Here is a 13,901-nt window from a genome sequence, read left to right on the forward strand (position 1 = left end):
GAGGTGGCAGATCAGGCCATACCGGAGGAACGGTGCTTTGCTTGACATGACAGTTCTCGGGCAGCCAAAGCCAAATACAAAGCCAAAGATAACTCTAAGGATTCTGTGATAAGAACAAAGGCAAGGAAAAGGTGAAGGACGAGGGCAATGCTCCGCCTCCAGCTTAGCAATCTTCACGAAAGAAACAGCACCAAACCTCCTCTAAATCTCAAGCCACATCTGTCAAGCATTACTACTTGTGGAAATAACTTGTGCATGTATGTCAGGAGTCGTGCTATGAATGATGAATGATGAACGATGAATGATGAATGAGGAATGCGCAAGCATCCAAAACTCCCCATAAAGTTGGATCCACCAAGGCAGGTGTCATAATTGATGTCCATACACCAACACCTTCAAGAAGCAACTGGGTATAATAAGACCAAGTATGATAATTGGTGGCTATAAGCTTCATGGAATCACTGATTTAGGGAGGAGAGTAGGATGGAACATGAGAGAAAGAAGGGGAGAGGTGACAAACAAGAGAAGAAGTGGTTGCAGGAAAGGATGGGGGAGACCACCACAGGGGTGGAGGGAGAGGGTACCAATGAAGTGGTAGCCTGAGAATTAGGGGATAGAATTCCCTGGGAGGAGAAAAGAAGTCCAGAGAAGTTAGAATATTGATCTCTTGAAGCCATATCCTCCAAACGTAGAATCCTCCTCTTCAAATAGGGCTAGAAGCACCTAGATCTCCTCTAAAAGTGAGCACAATTAGTATGAGGATGAAGAAGAAGGAACGTAGGATAGGAGGGTGGGAAAAAACGAGAAGGGTAGAAAGGAAATGGTTCTCCAAGGTTTAATGGCACACAAATACTGAAAACACAGCTCTCTGAAGAAAAACGCAACACTACTGAGAAAACGCAGCTCTATGATGAAAAGCACAACTCCCAGATGTAAACACAACTCCCAAATCTGAAAATACAGGTCTTTATGTGTTGAAATCTGTAAACAACAGGTTTATGAAGGAAAATGTAGGTCCTATTGCAGTTCTAGGCTGTGATACCATGTGAGATTTACGTGCTACTGCAATAAATATGAAAATAGAGAATAAAACAGCATAAATATGTAGACAATAGACTACAGATGATCAAGAACTTGAATACGATTGAAGGTACCACACGAGGGAGGCCCGTGAGTGCTGGTATGTACAAATCAGGCCTGAAATGAGAGATAATAATGAAGAGGACTAAGGCACCTATTATATATGGTCTCTGGAGCTGGTCTGCCAGGTCCTACAGGCCACAAAGACATAAGTCCATAAAATGCTTAAAATGTTAAAAAGGCTCCCAAAAAATGGTGCAAAAATGCCGCAAAAAAAGAGTGATGCAAGGCCTTATAAATGGGCCAGAGACAAGCATGCAGGGAGTCCATCTGGGGATGAACAATAGTTCCAAAACAGCTTCTTCATGGTTCTTATCTTGCAGTTTAAGGGTATTGTTTGAGAGTTAAAAGGTTGACAATGTAAAATTTCATTCATATTCTTTGCTATGACCCTAGGACTGTTAATGGAAATGGATTTGAAATTGTATCCCACTAGTGGAAAAGGGAGAGGTTTTTGTGGATACGGAAGTCATGTCTATCTAATCCTTACAAGTGGAGCCATTCTTTGGAAAATTGGCATCCACCCATATTCTTTGTAAAGCCTCTAGCGAGATCAATGTACTTCCATATATTGGATAACCTTGTGTCATCCATTTTTATCCTCTTATTATACAAAGATTTGAGCCAATCTTATTGAAGGCCCACCAATATGTTCTAGCAACCTTAGCTTAGTGGGTCATTCGGCAAGTGGTGCTTGCACAACAAGAGGTTGCTTTTTAATTTCGTTGGCACTCACTACTGTCATAATTTAACCTTTGATTTTGAAATGGGACACGGCGTTAAGTGATGGTCTAAGTACAGGAAATTGATGTCCTCCAAAATAGAGACACCACACATGTTTTCTCCTTAGATTAATAGGTTGTAGGCTCATCATAGACTCAACCTCCCCCCACCCTTATTCTCCCTCTTGTTCCAAAGCTCTTTTAGCAAAATCTTGTCAAGTCAGCCCTTCCCCATGGGTTTGGACCGTGCCTGGCAGCAATGTCTACAATTTGTTTGTAATCGGTTATGTTGCTGCTGATTTGGCTACAAGATCTTGATTGTGGCTCCCAAAGCACCTCCAGATTGCATGATTCACTAGTGTTTCAGGACAATGGCCGTTTGAGATGGTGCTTTTTAATTTCTATGGCTCTTTTGATTGATTTTTCTTTGTGCTTGAACAGATTTCTTCTTTCTAAGACAAGTGAGACTTCAAATTCTTATCCATTGCATGCATCCTCATTAATGGGTACTCTTTTTCAGTAAATTACTCTCCTACATCATATAATTCATTGTGTGTCTCACAGTACATACTTACTTTACCTTTTCTAAATGTAGCTAAAAACCGTATTCATTATCTCCTCTTCAAATACCCTTCTACTAATACCTTATGGTGCATGGCACGAGAGGTATAGATGAGAACTGACCTCTTTCGAGGGTAGAGAGGAAAAAGATAGTTTTCATGTTAGCTAATCCCCATTGGGAAGTTGGCCACAAATTTGGGGAGTTCAAAGTTCCCTTTATTTTTGTGCCAAAAATGGTTGAAGAAGCTATGGTGTGTCTGAAAATTCAGCAGATACACAATCAATTGCGCTAACCCCAAACCTTAGAACTCGTATTGATGAGGATTATCTCATGCCGTTCTATTTTTTTAGAAACTAAGTTGCTTGGTAATTTGGTCTTGTTTAGGCTTTGTCTATCACAAAATATGTGTAAGTGATTAAGTGAATTATTGAAATCCAAAGGACCAGATGATGGGCAAAGGATGCATGAAAAGACATACATCCATCGAATGGTTTATAAGTAATTACACTTCGACCATTCTTAAAATTCATCTAGTAGCAAATAATTAGCTGGTTATTACCGGGCCTCCACTGTGGTTTGTTTTAAGGCTTTTGATTACCCCATTAACATGGATGGCTTTTGATTACCCAATTGATCATGAGCATTCCTCGTCTGTACAGATGGTGAAGGAGCCTTTCTTGCTAGGTCTTACGGACTTGCTTGATTGTCATGAAAGCCACTTAGGAGAAGGTTGCTACTTTCTTCTTCGGCAATGGGCAAATTGCCACAGTTGAATATCTCCAAACCTTGTAACTCTAGAATATCTACACACCTGTGACTCTAATATCAGCTTGATAGCGCTGCTATGTAGTTCGCAGCACTAGTCACTGTTGGTTATAGATTGATCAATCCACATCCCAAGGCCAGCTTTTGTAGATCATAATACAAAACAGCCTGCTGTGTGATGATACCACTTTCCAATCACAAAAGAGTGGGATTTGACCTGATCAGGCTCAGGTTTATCACATCATTTGCCTGATCGTGTAGCCCAGCATCGGCATAAATATTTGACATCAAGACATATGCTGAGGCATTATTAGGCTCTAGGTGCACTGCATGATCAAATGCATATTTTCCCAGCTGCACTTTGCCATGCTTTTGACATGCACCAAGCAAGCACAACCACATAGCTATACTAGGTTGCACTGGCATTCTATGTAGCATGCCTTCTACCCTAGTGAATTCTCCTGCTCGCACAAGGAGGTCTAAAAACCCGACATAGTGTCCAATCTCTGGAATGATGCCATAATCTCTACCCATGGATTCAAAGTACTCAAAACCTTTGTCCACAAGGCCACCATGACTACAAGCAGCAAGAATGGACAAAAACGTAGTTCCATCTGGTTTGAAACCCTCAAGCTGCATTTCCTCATATAGTTGCAAAATTGACGCAAAGTCTCCTTCTCTGGCATAACCAGCCATTAAGGCATTCCATGACAATGCATTAAGCTCAGGGAGTTGATCAAACACGCTGTGAGCATCCACCATGTTTAGATGTCTCCCATATATTTGAATGAGAGTGTTTGCCAAGGGAAGACAGAAATCATAACCAGCAGCAACGACAATACAATGAATCTCCTTGCAGATCTCCACACATCCCTGCTCATTGCAGGCATGCAAAATGCACACAAGTGTTATAGCATTGAGGGCAGCACTTTCCTCCTGCATTTGTCTGTACAGTTGTAAAGCCTTCTCTGCTAGGCCCTGCTCAACATAAGCAGAAAGCATCACAGTCCATGATGCAACATCAAGATGTGACAGTCCACCAAACACATTCTCTGCTTCTGCAATGCTCCCACACTTACCATACATGGTCATGAGACTGTTGCCAACAAAAACATTTAAATCAAAGCCCATCTTCAAGGCATCAATATGTAATGCCCGGCCAATCTTTAAAGAAATCAACTTAACGGATTGTCCATCCACAGCCACAACTTCCTTCTCTACGAGCACACAACATGCTTGAAGAGCAATCACAAATGCATAATCATTTGGACTTGTGCCTTCAATTTGCATTTCTCTAAACAACTGTAAAGCCTTCTCTCCTTGGCTTTGCTCATTATATGCCGAGAGCATCGCAGTCCACGACACCACATCATGCTGAAGCAACTTACAAAATACTGACTCTGCGTCCGCAATGCTCCCACATTTTCCATAAAAACTCAAAAGAGTGCTGCCCACAAAGACATCAGATTCAAAACCCTTCCTCCTAGCATCCACATGCAAAGCCTGACCAATTTCATGAAGCACTTTTTTACTCAGTTGTTTATCCGCATTTTCTTCCTCGTCTGCAAGGACAAAGCATGCTTGGATGGCAGTTACAAATGTCCATTTATTTGGGCTCATACCTTCATCTTGTATACGTCTGAACAGCTGTAAAGCCTTCTCAGGTTGGCCCTGCTCAACATAGGCTGAAAGCATTGCTGTCCATGACATGACATCAACCTCAGTCAACCCACTGAACACAGTCTCTGCTTCCATGATGTTCCCACACTTGCCATACAAATTCACAAGAGTGCTTCCAACATAGACATTAGAATCAAAGCCATTCCTTCGGGCATCATCATGTACTGCTCGGGCAATATCCAGAGACATTAATCTGGTTGATTGCCCTTCCACAAGAAAAGATTTCTCTTTTTCTGCAAAATTACAACATGCTTGAAGTGCTATCACTAAGGTCCGCTCATTTGGACTCACACCTTCTTCTTGCATCTGTCTGTATAAACGTAAAGCCTTCTCTTCTTGGCCCTGCTCAACATACACCGAGAGTAATAGAGTCCACGACACAACACTGCGCTGAGACAACCTTCCAAAAACATTCTCTGCTTCCGTAGTGTTCCCACACCTTCCATACATACTTATGAGAGTATTACTAATGAATTTATCTGATTCAAGGGCCTTCCTGTCAGCATCCCAATGTAATGCCTGGCCAATTTCAAAAGACGTCTTTTTAATGGGTTGCCCCTCTACAACAATGGCATCTTCTTTTACTGTAAGCATGCAACATGCTTGAAGGGCCATCACAAGGGTCCGATCATTGGAACTCACACCCTTATCATGCATTTGTTTGTACAGCTGTAAAGCCTTCTCTGCTTGACCTTGCTCCACGTATGCTGAAAGCATCGCAGTCCATGACACCACATTATGCTGAGACAACCCAATAAATACAATCTCTGCTTCTGAAGTGCCCCCACATTTGCCATACATACTTACGAGCGTGCTACCAAGAAATACATCAGAATCTAAGCCCCTCTTTCGTGCATCTGCATGCAATGCCTGACCAATTTTCAAAGACATTGGTTTGGCCAATTGACCATCGATGGCAATGACTTCTTCCTTATCTGCAAGTATAAGGCATGCTTTGAGGGCAGTCACAAAGGTCAGGTCGTTTGGAGTCACTCCTTCATCTTCCATTTGTCTGTAAAGCTGCAAAGCCTTTTCTCCTTCGCCTTGATCGACGTATGCTGAGAGCATTGCAGTCCATGACACCACATCCTGTTGAGACAACCCACCAAACACATTCTCTGCCTCCACAATGCTCCCACATTTGCCATACATCTTCACAAGAATGCTGCCAACGAAGACGTCTGCATTGAAGCCTATGCTCTGAGCATCCCCATGTACTTTCTTGCCACTTTCCAAAGATTTCACCTTAGTGGGTCGCCCATGCACAACAACTGCTTCTTCCTTTTCTGCAAGGATGCAACACGCCTTAAGTGCGCTCACGAAGGTCTGATCATCGGGATGCATTCCTTCATCTTGCATTTGAGTGTAGAGCAGCAAAGCCTTCTCTGGTTCGCCTTGCTCAACATATGCTGAAATCAGAACATTCCATGTCACTTCATCACGCTGGGATAAACAATCAAACACTTTCTGTGCATCTACAATGCTCCCACATTTTGAATACATGTCAACTAAGCACGAGCCCAAAAACAGATCAGATTCATACCTGTATTTCAATGCTTCAGCATGCAGACGCTGGCCATCCTCCAAGTCTACCAAGCTGGTACAAGCCTTGAGCAGGCTAACAAAGGTAAATCCATTTGGTGATACACCTTCCTCTTGCATAGACCGATACATTTCAAGAGCTTCAAGGTATTTTTGCCTGCGAACGCAAGCAGAAATCACGGCAGTCCAGGCGAAAACAGTGCGATGGGACAAGCTGTGAAGTGCCTGGATGGCTTCTTCCAGGGCACCACATTTTGCTAGAGTGATCACCAAGTCTTGGCCTAGAAAGCCGGTGGAGTCCAAGTGATACCTGGCCATGTGAGCTTGTACTGTTTTCGCCTGAGCAAGGCCCTTCTTACTTTTGCAAGCGTTCAGCAGAGAACCGTACATCTTTTTAGAAAGCACCAACCCTTGTTTGTCCATGAGCAGAAGCACATCCAGCGCCATATCCACATCCCCCTTCTCGCAGAGAGTTAAAAGCTCGAATCCTAACTGGGCCGCAGGCGAGCTGCAGGGATGCTGGAGCCCTACTTTCGCCACAGAAGGATCGCCGGGATGCGTCGCACACAAATCGCTGGAAAGATCAAACCCTAACTGCACAGCAGTTAAACCGCAGGAATGTCCAAACCCTAGTTTCGCCACATAAGAATTGCATGGAAGTGCCTCCTCTGCAGATGAATTGCAAGAAAAGCAAGGAAGCTCTAATACTAATGTCGCCATGGAGGATTCACAAAGCGTTCCAGACTCTGAATGTGCAGCAGACAATAAAACAAAATTGCCCCGCAGATGACTCGCAGTCGTGCACAAGAGGAATCAAAATTCGTCTTTTGGGAATCGAGAATTGCTCGCTGAGAGCTTGGCCTGCCCTGAAAAGTTCGCCATGGCTTTTGATGACACGTACCGGGTGTTGCACAAGAAACATTACATCTAGCACACTAATGTGGGTCAAACTTTCAAAAGGCAGCAACCACAAGTCATAGTGGCCTCTCAAGGGGTGGTCCAGGGTAGAAGTTGCTAAAATGCCACTAAAGTCATAGTGGCTAGGTGATGTAGGAGGAGTCCTAGGAAGTCCAGAAGGCAGACCCGAACATGTTTTTGAAGGTGATGAATTGCCAGCCTTGGAGCCAATGCACTCATGTTAGTAGTCGAACACATGTCTAAGAATGTGGCCTTTGCTTAGGCCGAAAGCGAGGCCTTGGGGACCCTTGTCGTAGTAGCGGTGCCAATGTCGGAACTCAACTAAAAGGGTGATGATGTGCTTAGAGAGGAAGGAGCAGATTTATGATATCACCTTAATTGATGACACACATGTTCTTCATGGTGTTACTTACATGGATCATAGTCATGATGATCATGACTATGATCATCATGCTTCAAGCACATATGTTTCTTAAGGGTACTCCTTGTGCTATGCAGTGAATAGGGAGGAAGGAGCAGATTTATGATATCACCTTAATTGATGAAACACATGTTCTTCATGGTGTTGCTTATATGGATCATAGTCATGATGATCATGATGACGATAATTCTTTTGATGATGATATCTATTATGATGTTGTGTTCAAATTAGAGTATTATGTTGCTCTAGATGATATTCTAGTAGAAGATCAGACTCTTGATCTTGTACCTTTGGTGGATCATTCAAATTTGATGATATTTTCTTTGGAGGATGATTTGACCATCCATGAGTTGCTGATGTAGTTGCTGACATCCTATTTGGCATGGTTTTATGGTGATGATCTTTCACCATGTTCTTCGTCGACTTCTTCTTTTGGTGGTATGCCTTTCTTGGCATGTGTATCAACATTGTTATATGTACCAACTCGATATATCTTTATGGTGATAGGCTATTTCTGGCCTATGATGCAAATGCTGGTGCTTCAGACAGATTTTTATGGTCCACTCTATACTCTTGGAGTGTAGATATCATCATTGATTCATGGCTCCATATATTCATATTGTATGATATAGCATGGTATTGCACATACCTCATATGATTTCATTTTTGGCATACATCTATCATCTATGTGGGTTCGATCTTCGAATTGGGAATTCGACCCACCAGGTGCGCCAGGTGTTGACGCGGTGTGTGCACGCACTCTTATTACTTTAGGGCTTGTTCACATAGGGGGATATGAAGAGGCACTATGAGGAGTCATATACCTATTGATGTACGAGAGGATAATTGCGGATTATTCAGTTATGCAGCGTTCATGTCTCTCTCTCTCTCTCTCTCTCTCTCTCTCTCTCTCTCTCTCTCTCTCTCTCTCTCTCTCTCTCTCTCTCTCTCTCTCTCTCTCTCTCTCTTGCATTTCCTATATGAGTACATTTATGCGTATACATACATTAAGTACATGCTTTATGTGGCTAAAAAGCCTTATCTTTGACACATCACATTAAGTGGGGCAATGACACATGGCTAAATGTAAATGCCACCCCAATTTGGTGGCAAAAACTAGCGGCCAACACAGTTCATGGCTTTGGACAAGTGACAATGGCTCCATGTGACAACAGTCCAGCACTGAGGCAGTTATGCTGGTCCAATAGCTATAATACCACTTGTTGGCCCAGTTTGGTTGAGCTGAAGCAACTGCTATGGAGGCTTAAAGATATTCATGGTGGTGTGTGTAGAAGAGAGAGAATGAGAGAAAGATGTAACAAACACAAAGAGAGATAGTGATTTCATGACTCGATGATGATGTTGATTAATTGGTCAATATTAGAGTGAGTACATGCTTTTATAGGCTAAAAAGCCTTATCTTTGACACACCACATATCACACACTCATAAAAGCGGCTATAAGAGGTGGTTCACACACATAAACACACTAAGCTATCTAAGGGGGGGCTGGTTCACACACATGAGGCTCCGAATACCCAACTGGGCGCCTAATCCTTAGCAAAAGCATAGCAATATTTCTTCCAATGGGTTGTGCTCCCATCATTTTATGGGTGATGTGGTGGGCATTGGCATGAGGCATCTTGTATCCTCCATGATCTTTGGGGTGGTGGTGGGTCTTCTTCTCCAGGGCTTCAATTTCTCCTCGAGGGAGATGTCATTTCTCTTAGTCCTTGAGGGAGATGTCATTTCTCTTCGTGATGAGATTGGGATCCTCTGGCCTGCTAGGCAAAAGGTGGTTTCAGCCATGATAGTAGAGGGTTCAGCTAAAGAGGATTCTCCTCCCACCGAGGGAGGGCATGGATGTGTAGGAGGTGTGCTGTCTAAACCGTATTGGCCTTGGCAATGAGGTGATCGTGCTGGTGGGGACCTTGGTGAGGATGCAGTTGAAGTCAAGGAAGTACTCACCTCCTCCTTGATAAATATATTCTATTGGAGGAGGTTGAGCTAGAGGAAGTAATGGTGCAGATCTGGTTGTGGGGGCATGGAGAGGCCAAGAAGTTTAGTGGAGGTGTCCACGAGGACATTCAGCTTATGTTCTGTTTCCACTCTGACATGCTCCTCTTCTGGCTAGGCTCTAGCTTAAATGGTGCGGGTGAAGAGATTGGCCCCTTGGCCAAGCTAGATACAAGAAGAATATTGAAATCCTTGCCAGTTGCATCTTGGGATGTAGTTGATGTTGGATAGAATGTCCACCCTCTCGAAGTTTGGTAGGCTTCCCATTATTCGTTGGCTCCATTTTCTCGTTCCCTGTTAGTTGCATGCAGTTCTGGTTCCAATGGGGTCTTTTTGTGTGGTGATTGACTTTTGGAGAGGTATGGAGGGTATAGAATTTGATGCTATAGATTTGGGCAACCAAGTGTGATTTCTACCTTCAATATACCCTTGTGGTTCAAGTACCCAAGTGTGGGTCGAGCTTGCGGGGTTCGTGGTGGTAAGGGTAGTAAGGAGGTCGTGCTGATGCCATGGCGAGCCATAGTAGAGTGTTACCTTCCTACTAGCCTTGACAGAGCAATAACTTGTCATTAACCCACCATGTTTGTGGAGCTCATGTACATACATGATGGTGGTGCTTTGGTGTTGGATACAGGTTTGATTCCTAGTAGAGTGTTACCTTCATACTAGCCTTGGAAATAGCCTTGTCATTAACCCACCATGTTTGTGGAGCTCATGTGCATGCATGGTGGTGCTTTAGTGTTGGATACGAGTTTGAGTCGTCGCTTAGGCAATCATTCCCTTGGTAGTATCCATGTACCTGAAGGATGCTCTTGGGCACCCACCATGTGTTTCCTTCATGGTAATAGTTTTTGTAATGGTGATATGGTGTGTTGACGCACGAGGAGTATTTTCTATTGTCTAAGTTGTGTTAGCAAAGGTGGTGTTAATGGTGTTAGAGTGTGAATACAGTAATTTTGCAAGAGAATGCAGAGGAGAAGCCACGAGCTTTTTGGAAAAGGATTTTGAGGAACTAGGTACCTTACCTCTACCGTGAGTTGAAGGCTTTTTTATGGAACTAGGCACCTTACCTTTGCTATGAGTTGAAGCAAAGACCTCTTTTTGAGACGCATCGATGATTGTGAGGGTTCCTTGTTGTTCTCTTGTGGTTCCTCTATCTTTAGGGTTTCTGGTTATCATTGGTACCATTACTTGCCTAGAGGCAAGTTGGAGTGAGCCCATCTACCATCACTGAACCGCCACCACTGAATCCCACTTGATTTGCCATCTACTATATGCTCCATTCATCCCCTTCCAAGGACTTGTATGGTTCCTACATGCATTACATAAAACTTACCTTCTAGGATTATTTCCAGTGTGGAGCATAGTAATACTCCTAGACAAGTAACTTTATATGTGCGAGCCTACCGTTTTGACTAGGGGTGACTATCATAGTCCTATTGAGCACCATGTTGCATAAGACATAAGGTTGTGGTTGCCACATCAAGGCAAGATTTTCTTCAAATATAGTCTCTATGGTCATGCACAGCCAGAGTCGGTGTTTACTTCCCATTCTTCTTCTTCTTCCAAGTCAATGGCTCGGCAAGATTTTCTTCAAATATAGTCTCTATGGTCATGCACAGCCAGAGTCGGTGTTTACTTCCCATTCTTCTTCCAAGTCAATGACTTGGGCCATATTAATAGAGATGTGACTTGTGTAGCTTCTCTTCCCTGGCCTTCTTGCCGAGCTTCCCTTTTCATCTCAACTTCTCATTTCTTATGTTCTTTCTTTTCACGGATTATCCTTAGGGAATTCTGAGTTAAAGAGGAATCGACTATACATAGGGACCATATTGTTGACCTTAATGTATTTCTCTTTGAGCTTGTTGTCAACAAAGCATTACTTACGTTATAGTTTCTCAACAATCGTGTTGTAGACTATGCAGCCTAGCCTCTTCTAATCTCTCAAGCTCAAAAAGAAAGTCTTGTCATTTAGAATGTTGCCCATTAACCTTGCCCTAGCTGTAATTCTTAGACTTAGCACCAAGAATTCCATTGCCATAACTGTGTTGGTCACATAGGTCAGGTCGAATGGAGTGGTGCTAATTGCCACCTCCTAATCATAAAATGTTCCCTTTAAACTCAGGTGCGAGCCACTGCTACTCATTGTTTCTACATTGTGAGCATGTAAAGGAAGTGACTCTTGGCCATTTGAAGTGTAATAATGTGTGCCAGTCCCAATATGAAGGATATCCATGGTTGTTGCAAGGATATGCACCTAGTTCTCAAAGTCTAATTTCTTGTGGATGTTCTGAGGTGAATGTTCATAGTCACAACCTTAAGGTCATGCCTTGTCAAAAGGGCCTCTACGCTTGGGATGGGATCTCCATGTGTGCATAAGTCGACTTTATGTGTCTGGTCCCTCTTTTGAATTTAGATATGATCCATGTCCACTAGTCATGGAGATAGCCTTGCTTCTCGCATATAGGGTTTGCCTAGAATGCAGTCTCATAAGAGTTGGGTTGTTAGTGTGGAAACTAAAATTTAGGCCAAAAGTTTTGATTTTAGCTAAGTGCAAAAGGCCCATGGGCTTTGATTTAGCGCCTAGACCAGCCTGATCAAATATTGATTGCCCCCATTTTTCCCAAGACTACTTGGTGAGATGAGGATGCTAACCCCAGCACCTCCTTCCAAAATTGTTGTGTTGTGAGCCCTTGTATTTCACAGGCAGTGCCACATTCATGTTGTTACTTTCAAAAATATGGACCTATCTCGTGGGAGGGTCTAGAATTCTCTCAGTTCCCCAACACGTTCTTCATTCTTGCACTCATGTGAGGAGTTCAGAGGTGGATGTTCATCCATGCTCTAGTCTTTTATCCATCCACTCATTCAAGTCTTTCCATAAGCTTGGGCTTCCTTGAAGAAAGGAGCCAATCGGGATCATCTGGACATGAGATGAGAAGAAGGCCTGCAATGGTGTAAGGGATTTTTTAGTGTTCCCTACTCTAGTGTCAAAAGCAATGGCATCTAGACTCTTGTCAAAAGCAATGGCATCTAGACTCTTGTCAAATGGATCTGAGCCAAGTTCTGAGAGTTTTCCTCTTAAAGAGGTTCTTCTTTGATTATGGAGAGAGCAAGTTCTTCTCTGATTATCAAAGAGATCAGGTTCTTTTCTTGGTCTCCTTTTGCATAATGTAACGTTGGTGCCTAGAAGACTGTGTGTTCCCATAGTGAGTGAACAGATGTCGGATGCTCCCCTACTCTTGGCAGGCTCTAACCAATTCTTGAGCATCTTCTAGCCTACTCTTCTCCTCTATGGGGTTCAGGTATTCTACCAGCTTTTTCTGTAGGCTATTTGGGTCTATGGACTCCTTATTCTTGCTCTTGCTCTAGTTGTAAAATCAATTCCTCTTCAAATAAAGATGATGAAATATTGCCTAAGCCCTCTTCAAACAAAGATGATGAAATATTGCCTAAGCCCTCTTGGACTATCATTTGGACCTCCTCTCTCCCCTCCCCTCTCTGTATCTTCTTGGTAGGCCTTAGAGGTGATTTTTTCTTGTTAAGAGACTTCATCCTAAGTAAACCCTATATATGAGAAGTAAGGCTAGTCTATGACTGGACAAGCCCGAGTACTTTTTTATTCTTGCCTTGAAGGGTACTGTGCCAAAGGATGCTTCTAACTCTTTAAAAGCTGCTATCCTAAAGGATGCTTCCAATGGATGGTGTTGTGCAAAAGGACGCTTCTAATGGAGGATGTTGTGCCAAAGGAAGCTTCTAACCCTTCAGAAGTTACTATGTCAAAGGATACTTTTAATGGAGTCCCTTTAGAGAGTTTGTGAGGGAGTTCTCATCAAAGTTGATTGCTTCGACAGCAGCGGCTACATCTTTGTTAATGGATGAAGTGGAAGAACCAACCTCCTCCACTTGATGGGGTTTTCCTTACCTCAAGATTGTATAAGCCTCCTTCATGGTAAAAACTTTACTCAAGGCCATATAGTTAGTAAATCATTGCCTCCATATTAGACCCTAGGAAGATATACATTCTGCTTTTGGGATCCCATTTGGTCCTCTCATTCTACTTTTGGGATCCCATTTGGTCCTTAATGAGTTTGGAACATCCTTCTTGTCTCATTCTCTCTCAACCAACTTATGCC

The 13,901-nt window shown here is 43.0% G+C and overlaps 2 protein-coding genes across 3 annotated transcripts; both read right to left on the bottom strand.

The window, feature by feature from the left end:
- Nucleotides 1–2,803: 2,803 nt before the first annotated feature.
- LOC147621853 (pentatricopeptide repeat-containing protein At4g18520, chloroplastic-like) lies at nucleotides 2,804–7,323 on the bottom strand. Of its 2 annotated transcripts, XM_086822877.1 has the most exons (3): nucleotides 6,722–7,323; nucleotides 6,413–6,568; nucleotides 2,872–6,278 (listed from the first exon to the last, which is right to left on the bottom strand). In XM_086822877.1, the coding sequence occupies exons 1-3, from the start codon at nucleotides 7,129–7,131 to the stop codon at nucleotides 6,269–6,271; spliced, it is 576 nt and encodes a 191-aa protein (XP_086679003.1). In that variant the 5' UTR covers nucleotides 7,132–7,323; the 3' UTR covers nucleotides 2,872–6,268. The 2 variants fall into 2 exon arrangements, with proteins under 2 accessions (XP_086679002.1, XP_086679003.1); XM_086822876.1 differs by having other exon boundaries at nucleotides 2,804–6,278; nucleotides 6,413–7,323.
- LOC147621854 (pentatricopeptide repeat-containing protein At2g03380, mitochondrial-like) lies at nucleotides 3,385–6,213 on the bottom strand. Its single transcript, XM_086823511.1, has one exon. The coding sequence runs from the start codon at nucleotides 6,211–6,213 to the stop codon at nucleotides 3,385–3,387; it is 2,829 nt and encodes a 942-aa protein (XP_086679637.1).
- Nucleotides 7,324–13,901: the final 6,578 nt, after the last annotated feature.

This window comes from Cibotium barometz, chromosome 29 (genome assembly GCF_041138505.1).
Source record: "Cibotium barometz isolate CiBa-2024 chromosome 29, ASM4113850v1, whole genome shotgun sequence".
Classification (NCBI taxonomy): Eukaryota; Viridiplantae; Streptophyta; class Polypodiopsida; order Cyatheales; family Cibotiaceae; genus Cibotium; species Cibotium barometz.

What these genes read in the sequence shown, in the direction of transcription:
- LOC147621854 (XM_086823511.1), bottom strand. Translation starts at nt 6,213, where the DNA reads ATGCATCCCGATGATCAGACCTTCGTGAGCGCACTTAAGGCGTGTTGC.
- LOC147621853 (XM_086822876.1), bottom strand. Translation starts at nt 7,131, where the DNA reads ATGGCGACATTAGTATTAGAGCTTCCTTGCTTTTCTTGCAATTCATCT.